This window comes from Myiozetetes cayanensis, unplaced genomic scaffold (assembly GCF_022539395.1).
Source record: "Myiozetetes cayanensis isolate MyiCay16 unplaced genomic scaffold, myiCay2020 scf21, whole genome shotgun sequence".
NCBI lineage: Eukaryota > Metazoa > Chordata > Aves > Passeriformes > Tyrannidae > Myiozetetes > Myiozetetes cayanensis.
Genome location: NW_026087423.1, coordinates 1,900,808 through 1,909,641, shown reverse-complemented (window position 1 = coordinate 1,909,641; position 8,834 = coordinate 1,900,808). Strand labels below are relative to the sequence as shown.

The 8,834-nt window shown below is 54.0% G+C and overlaps 1 protein-coding gene across 7 annotated transcripts in view; it reads right to left on the bottom strand.

Annotated features, from left to right (window-relative positions):
- Window positions 1–1,034: 1,034 nt before the first annotated feature.
- The window catches only part of NOS1 (nitric oxide synthase 1), a 74,986-nt gene continuing 67,186 nt past the window's right edge, over window positions 1,035–8,834 (bottom strand). For 6 of the 7 annotated variants that reach the window (XM_050318234.1, XM_050318235.1, XM_050318233.1 and 3 more), the window contains exon 29: window positions 1,035–8,477. In XM_050318234.1, the coding sequence (XP_050174191.1) occupies window positions 8,462–8,477 (16 nt within the window). In that variant the 3' untranslated portion in view covers window positions 1,035–8,461. The remainder of the gene's footprint in view (window positions 8,478–8,834) is intronic. The other variant, XR_007629263.1, reaches the window with a different exon arrangement.

Here is an 8,834-nt window from a genome sequence, read left to right as displayed (position 1 = left end):
GAGGGGAGGCCTTGGCTGAGGCGGTTCTGCTGCCATGTGTGTGGTAGCACCTGAGGTCACATCACCTCCATGTCTGCACTGACCCCTGAGATATCATCACCTCCATATCTGCAATGACACTTCAGGTGATGCTACTTCAGTGTGTGCACTGACACCTGAAGTAACATCACCTCAGTGTCTGCACTGACCCTGAGGTGATGCCACCATTGTGCCTGTGGTAGCACATCTGTGGGGACTGAGGTAGCACCAGCGTGGTGCATGAGGTGGCACCGCGGGGCCTGCTGCTGTGTCTGGGGTGGCAGCACAGCAAGTTTGGGCAACAGCACCACCAGAGTCTGTGGTCACACCACTGCCATGTCTGAGGTGGCACTGAGGCTGTCTGAGGTAAAACTGCTGTCCCTGAGGTGGCACTGCTGCCACGCTGAGGTAACATGCAGCCATGTTCCCCTTGGGCCAGCTCCTCCTTGCCCTCACAGGGAAGGATTTCTTCCCAATATCCCCTCTAACCCTGCCCTCTGGCAGTGGGAAGCCATTCCCCCTTGCCCTGTTACCATCTGTCCATGTAAAAAGTCACTCTCCCTATTTTTTATAAGCCCCCTTCCAGTACTGGAAGGTTCCCTCTTGGAACAGCATGCTGCCTTCCCAGGGGAAAAGCCATGTCCATACTTCTGCCTCATTCACATCCTGCCATTCCCAGGTCTCTCCAGTCCTGCCTGGAGCACTGCTGCTGCATTCCAGAGGCTCCAGCACCACAATTGCCCTGGACTGCGCACAAGCAGCCCTCCTTGCTTGACTGTGACATTTTCCCCGAGGACATGGTCTAAATGATGTGAAACATGGAGTGCTGTGACTCAAGCAGCCTTCCAAGGAGGTGTTTGTGTCTGGCAGGTAAACGGGTATTGCTGATTGACGCCAGCGAGCTATTTATAGTGCTCTGGCATTACAGGTGGCAGAGCAGAGCAAGGCCAAGAGATCAGCAGAGGCCTTTCTGTGCTAAAACACCAGGGATAAGAGAAGAACGAGGCCCTCTAGGCTTTAGTTCACTTTTTTATTTTGACTGTAATGCAAACAGGCATAAGTATTCCATAAAATCAGAAGATTGGAACTATACAGAGAGAGGTGCATGCTTCAGAACAATGTGGATATCTTGCAAACAGAGGCAGAGTCAGTCCGAGAGAGGGGCTGGAGTACATTGGACGAATGGCAGAGGTTTTAGCAGCATTGAGAGCTCGGAGGTAGGGGGAGAACCACGTTTCTGACCACGCTTAAAGCACTGGTAGGACCAAACACAACAGCGGCTCAGCCCGCTCCCACCGCCCCCACCTCCTCGCTCCTCACAGGAAACCCACCTTGGCACCACACAAAAAGCTACAGAATAAGCTCCCCCCTCCCCTCCACACGGAACCCATCATATGGGATGCAAAGTGAGAGTAAAGATGATGTGCCGGTCTTAAATCATGGCATCGTTCCATAAACCAAATGAAGGCACAGTGACATGAGGAGGTGCTGAGGGGGAGGGAGCAGGAGGACCAGAGAGCAGCCAGGGCTTGGAGTCTCGTCCAGCCCAGCGGAATTTACCCACATCTAAAGAGTTTAGAAAACCTCTGCAACAGAAAGTTTGGGAGTTGCCTGCCCCAAAGCTGCCACCCTCCCCAGAGCAGTCCCTTCCTCGTCACGGCACCGCTGCTCTTCACGAGAAGGCCACCAGGAAATCAAAGAATCCAAACCGACCTTTGAATCTTAGACTTTTCAAAGGTGCCTAAGGGAGCCCAGGGAACAAATCCCTGCTCCTATTACAAAAATTAATTGGCACTGAATATCAAATTCCCCGGGCAGCTGGCAGAACTCATGTTTCTAACTACATGCAATCTAAAAAGCAATGAGTCCTGGCTGAAAGTCATCTCGCTGCTCATCCACTGCCTGGGGAATTGTGTGCACTCTGGAAAAGCTGCAGACTACTCACAAGCTCTTTACGGCACACAGAGCCCAGGGTTTTTAGAGGCATCTCAAGGCAGCAGAGCATGGGAATTCAACCTTGGGAATTGTGGGGATTCGCCTATTTTGTAGCAAACTCTAGCAAAACAGGGATTTGGCATTGAATCTCACCGGCTTCAAAGCCATCGTTTCAATGCTGGAGGTTCTAAAACACCATCTTCTGTTTCTGTTTCCTGACTACTGTAAAGTGTATTTTGTTCAGACATGATTCCATGCCACGATCACACAGAGAGGAAAATCAAAAAAGCAGGCTCAGAAGCAAGTAGCATTAATGTCTTGGATGATTAAGGCCGTTTTGTTGCCCTTGGAAAATTATTTTGAAATCTCCTTTAGCAATTTTTGTAGGAGCAAAACACTTGATTTAATCCAAAACAAGCTGATACACTGCCTGCCTGCTTTCTGGTTCAGAACCAACACGTGAAAACAAAGCAACAAGCTCTTTCAGGTCAACTTTTTCAGTGTTTAGTCTTTCAGTTTTCAAAGTATTAGGGATGCCCCCGCAAGAAAAATACTTTGCCCAAGGTTTTTCCCTGGCAGGTTCCTTCACCAGCCCTGCAGAGACCTATGCACAAACCTGGCAGGAGCTGATCCCCAGCCCAGCACCCTGTTCTTGCTTTTCCACAGCCCCAGAGCAGTTTCTGCAAGCTTTGGCCCATGGATAGAACAGAAGCCACCCAGTGTCTTACCCACTCCCCCACCACAGCAGTGAGGAATAGCTGCAGAGCCTTGGCTCCTGATAAACCAGGGATTCTCCAGGCAAGGCTCACAGGTCTGATTTTCTCCCTTTGAGGTGCTTCCTCCCTCCCCAAAATCCGGCCAGGTAGGACACGAATAAGGCAGGTGAGACTCTCTCGCTGCTAAACAAGCTGCCACTGCTCAGCTAGGAACCCACAATCTTGTTTGGTTTTTGTTGGGTTTTTTTGCCCCCTGTGATTCAATGGCTCAAAATTCCATCACAGCCAAACACCTGTAGGGGTGAAGGCCAAGTGTTTCCAGTCTACTTCATTCCCAGCACAGCAGGAAAAAAGGTGGATCTGCATCACAATGCTTGAATATTTCATGAGTTACCTGTGCTAAAATCAAGCCAGTTTTGAGCTCTCCTAAGCTCTGTTTTACTTCTGGAACCACGTGCTTTAAAGCAGCAGCCCCTTCAGCCTTCTCCCACTCCCCTGATTCCCTGGAAAACAGGCAGGGCCATATGGAAGAAGCTGGAGCTCAGACCTCCCTCGGAGGGCGGATTTCAGATGGATTGCAGGAGCCATGCATTGCAGGCACGTGCAAGTGCAGATTGACACAGCAAAAATATTGCCATCATAAAACTGCTGCTGCTGCTGCTGCTGCTACTGTGCAAGCCAGATCCTGCAAGCTGCCCAAATCCCCAGGGCCACTGAAGCCGGTGGGTGTGGAAGGCATTTTGCACCTGGGAGCACTTGGATCCTACACTAAGTTTGTCCACTAAGTTCAGGAATACAGTTTTTTAAGAGCATTGGCCAAATTTTGCTCTTCCTGTTATAGCAGAAGAAATTGTCATAACAAAGAGAGTTACAGTAAAGTTGAATGGTCCTGAAAATGTGTCTCCATCTGTTCTGTAAAGGGACTGGGCTCCCCTCTGGAACTATCAACGCAATTGCAAAGTTATCGGAGCAATTCTGAAGCTGGGAACTGGTCCCCAGTGGAAGAAGGAACAAAATTTAGTTTTGAGCATGAAATTATCCTTCCAAAAAACGGTGTGAGCCCTCAGAGGGCAATGTGGTGGCTTCAGTGGTCGTAAGTCAGGAGGCAGCAGCTTTGGCTTGGGCTGGGTGCAATTCCATGAGGCTTCAAACACAGACACACCCTCTGCCCCCCACCAGCTTGATCAAAACGGGCTCTCCAGTAGGAGGAAGCTTTTCACAGACCCCTGGTGCTCACAGAAGGCGGTGCCCAGTCTGCACCCACACCTCCACACCCCAGTAAATCCCCACCTGTGGCAGAGGAGTCGCAGAGGGCAGCTGAGCGGGGCTGCAGGTTTGCTCCCTGTGATGGCAGGGGCAATTTGCCCACCCAGAATTTCCCTTGTAAAATGAAGCCGGAGAGCGGGAGCGGGAGGGCAGCCCCGCAGCAACGGGCTCTTCCCAGCACAAGGCACTGTAAGTCCGAGTCCATTCCCAGGACCTGCCCGTGCCGAGCAGCTGGCTGCACCTTTTGGCTGGGCAGGCAGGGCTGAGGGGGAGAAGGGAGGGATCTCCCGAGGGAAGTGGCAGGGGGAGCCTGGTTGCAGCCGGGATGGGGTGGAAGGCGTCACACACCGACAGTGAAGGGACTGCGGGAGCAATCACGGCTGGACACGGGCTCATGCAGCTCCTGGCACTTCCCATCTCCTCTCCTGCAGTAGCTGTGGTCCTCCTCGCTCAGGGCACAGCTGCAGGTTCGCTGGTCACGCACAGACACGTTGGCTCGGGGGGTGAACAGTCCCCTGCTCACCCCTGGGGACACAGAGGCACAGGAGGGGACAGGGAGGGAGGACAGCCCAAAGTCAGAGCCATTTCTCTGGCCAGTAGGGGTGTGACGGGCTCAGTTCCTCACGTGTGACGAGCTCAGGCCTTCACAGCCACAGCTGTGGAGGTGACATCTCAGTGAGGCCACTCCTGATGGCAGACATCTCACTATTTTCCTGCTGTCTCTCACAAACAGAACAACAAACTCCCAGGCCGTCCTTCTGTGGAGATGAAACACTTGAATTTCATCAACAGCACAGGCACCAGATGCCCTTGCACTGAAGGAGCAACTGATTTTTCCCTGCTGGTGGGCAAGCAGGTTGGGAAAACAGAGAACCTTTTTCCAGGAGTTTTCAAGTCCATGTAATGCCTTTCTGTAGATGACTGAAAAATCCATGAATCTTTGCAGAAAACTCCCACAAATCAAATCTCCTGTTTAGAGAAGAGCCTCTTTAGTACCTGGGGAGCAAAAAGGAGCAGAGCTGCTCAAACAGGGTGATGGTGGTGGTGGATATCCACCAGGAGAGGGACTGGGACACTGGGTCAGGCTGGGTGTCCATGAGTTGCCCTTGCCATCAGACCCCTGGGGGGCTGTGCAGAAGCTTGGATGGGCAGCAGGCACCTGGAGGTGACAGATTTGTGAGCTGAGTGCCCAAGGGGCACAGGCCCTCCACGTGTGACACCCCTGAGCAGCTCATCTGTGGCAGACCCCACCTCGCCTTCTGCATTTATTCATGCCAGAGACATTGTGGCTACACCCACACGTCAGAAATGTCACATGGACATGGGCAGAGTCTAGACAACTGGTGGAAGAGCCACATTTATGGAATAATAAAGCAGATCCACAAGTTTCTTTCTCCTTGTGCTGTGGGAGAAAATTAAGCTCGAGGGGAGCGCGAAGGCCCCGCAGGCAAAGGGGATGAAGGAGAGAAATTCAGCCGTCTAAGACTGACTCAACAGAAAACACTGAACCCAAATTCCCAGAGTGGCTTGTGAGGAGTGAGTGGTCCTATTCAGTGGGAGCAGAGAGGAGCCCTGGGGGACATAAACTCTGTGGGCCTTCATGGCAGGGATGGTGTTTCTTCTCCTCCAGGGCCAGGCAGGGAGCACGGCCTTAAAACACCTTCATTACTTCCCTTCCAAAGGGCTCTGAAGGACTCACCGGTCCAGTGCCTGTTGAACGTGGGAGGGTTTTGCCATCTGCCTGGCACAGACCCCTTTGGAGGCCCCACTGAAGGCAAGGCACACAGTTCTCTGCTGTTTTCACCAGCAGCTCAGGCAGAAGGGGGAGATGGAGGAGGCAAGTTTTGGGGTGCGGGAAAAGCAAGCCCGTTCAGCTCAGACACAGCATCCAGCAGCGACAGGATTTCCAGGTGGGAGGTGTTACAGCCATGCAGGCAGAAGGCAGGACAGGAGGAAACTACTTGCCAGCAACACAGGGAGAGCTGGAAAGAGGATGAAGACAAGGGCATTTCCTTGGGCACTCCCTCCTCCTCAGGTTGTATCACTCCTTCTACCAAAGGAGGCCCAGAGCACAAAGCCCAGAGCCAAAATTGAATTTCCCCAAAGGAGAGGATGAGTTTGATTTTATTTCTTTAGCTGTGTTTCTGCAGCCATAGGGTCGGGGGGCAGGACCAGGCTCTGGGGCCTGGGAGCTGTCCCCACAAACAGTTCCTCTACCCAGGAAGCAGCAAAGATACCCGGCAGAGGGACCCAGCAAAGGGACCCCCATCCCACTGCCCGCCCCGTCATTAGGGCACAACCCACAGAGATGCACCGTGGGCTGCCCTTTTCCCTGCCCTGCCCTGCCTTCACCTCCAGGTCCCGAAGTGCCCAGGGGGTGCCTGACACAAACCTGACCATGCCCCTGGCTCCTGCCAGCCCGGCGAGCTCGGCTCCGGCCACACCGTGGCAGCATTCGTTCGCATTTCACACCTCCCTCTGCTGGGACCAGCAAAAACGAGGCCAGGATCTCACATTGTCCCGGTGCCTGGAGGGGGCCTTTCGCTCCCGGACTTTGGGCTGGAGTTTCTCCAAGCGTTCAGGGAGTCAGAGCTGCAGAAGACGGTCACGGCACGTGGAGATGTGGCCAGGCAAGAGGAAGGAGAGGGCAGGAGGTCTCGGATGAGGGTGGGAGTAACCGCACAGCCCGGGGCAGGGGAGCTAGCACTGCTTGTTCCGTGGGCTGGGAGAGCAGCAAACCTCCTGCAGCTGTTTCTGTCCTGACTTTGGCTTAGGGCAGACAATCTTAGCCCTCTGAAAGTGAGCTCACCAGTGCAGCTCCTGGACAAAGCCTCTGCCGTGGCTGGTTTCGGTGCTTCGCTCCGTACAAGCCTCAGTGCACAGCTCAGCAGAGCAGGGGCAGGAGGAAAGGACCAGCACCTGCCACCTCAAAATGCCAACCTCCTCTCCCTGCCTCCAGCCAGAGCTGCAGCCACGTCCTGCTGTCCTTCTCCTGGCAACGAGGGAGGACAAACCTTCTTCAGGGTGAGGAAGAGAGGAGGAGGAAGGATGCACAAGGTCACACGTGCTTTACCTCGCAGGCAGCTCTTCCCTGTTAAAGGGACTGAGACCTTTGTGTGTTAACAGCTTGCTTTTGGGGCCAGGTTTTTGCAGCAGGGCTGAGGTGTGAGGGTGTCAGAGCCCAGAATCACACAGCACCTTTGCAGCTGACCTCACCTCCCTTCTCATAGGAGATGTCCTGGCTGGGACAGCTCGTGCTCCTGCAGAGGGGACTGGCTCACCACAGGGATGCCACGCTCATTTCTCTGGCAGGAGGTTGCTCCACGCTGGCATTTTCTGCTCCCAAAGCTGTGGAAGTGGCTGGGGTCTGCTGTGCCAGGCCTGCTCATGACACTGTGCTACGGTGGAGCTGATGCTCTCTGGGGTTTCAAGAATCCTCCGTTGTCACATCCTCACCAAGGACCTGGAGCCTCCACAACCCTCCATGTGCTGCCTTCCAAATAAGCTTTGTAACAAGAGGTGCCTCTTGCAGTTGGAGTTGGAGACGCTTCTCTCCCATCCTCATGGCTTTCCAGGCTCACCTGGGAGAGGGTTCACAGCGTGCAGAGCTCTGGAACGCAGCCAGTCCCAATCTCTCCCACCAGCATGGTGGCTGCAGATCCCGTATCTCCCGTAAAACCCTCTGGAGAACTGCCACAAGCTTTTCCTCAGCATGCACATCAGCCTGCGTGTTCTGTGCTTGCTCCTCTGGGGGAAGACTTTCATGCCAGCAAAAGTGGGGGACTGAGCAGAGGGAGAGGCTCGCAGGGAACAGGGAGCAGAGGAAGGGGCAAACACAGCACAGAGCCCATTAGGAGGAACCATGACACATAAACCCTGACACAAACAGACACATCTGTACCCAGGCTGCGTGGGGGTGAACAAAATTCACAGGCATGAGGGCACTGCACATCATCTGCCCCCAGCCTCGGGCATATGTACAAGTCCAAAGGAAAGCCATGAAAACACGAGGATTCAGCCGAGCCCCGAGCTGGGGAAAGGGGGATCCTGGGGGGAACGACCCCCTGCTCTGGTCAAGCAACAAGACCACGCCATTGCCCACCCCCTGCCACCTCTGCTCTCCCCAAAAACACCAAAACGGCGGGTGATCACGAAGGTGGTGATTTCATGCAGCTGCAAAGTGCCCTCGTGAGAAGGAGGGGAAATGTGGAGTTCTGTAAAGAGCCACTGCGGGTTATAAAGCCATTGTACTTCAGTGGGGAAATCCAGGGCAGGGAAAAGGGGGATGGGGGGGAAGAAATGGCCACAGGACAAGAGCAAGAGAAAGAGGAAGAAAAGGAAATAAAAATCATCATCATCATCATCAGGACACAACAACAGGACGAGAGACAGAGCGCTTTCCATGGGCAGTTCCCCGTGGAAAAGGAGCCACCGTGTCCGTGAAATACAAAACCCAGTGCCCTCCAGCTGGAGGGGGCAGCAGGTGCTGGGACTGGTTTGGCATCCCCGTGGGGCGGAGGGTCCAGTTAGGAGCAGAAAACCCTGCAAGGGAAAGGGGAGAAAGGCCTGCCTTAGGGGAGCAGTGAGGAGCACGGGATCATCCCAACCTGGATTTGCCACAGGCAGGGATTTACAGAGCCCTTTGCAGCTGGGTGGGGTGGGCAGGAAAGGAACATTTATCCCTCTCTCAGGTGCTCTGTGAGCAGTGCAGACCCCAAAGTATGTGATGCCTTGGGAGGAAAATTCCCACCAATTCTCAGGGATGTTGGGAAACCCACTCTGGGCCAGCACAGGGAAGAGATTGCACCCCAGACTACCGAGGGCCAGCACAAGGAGCAAGATCCACTCAGCTGCCCATCCTTTATCCTAAATAATCCTTCTGCTCAGCCAGGGAAAATC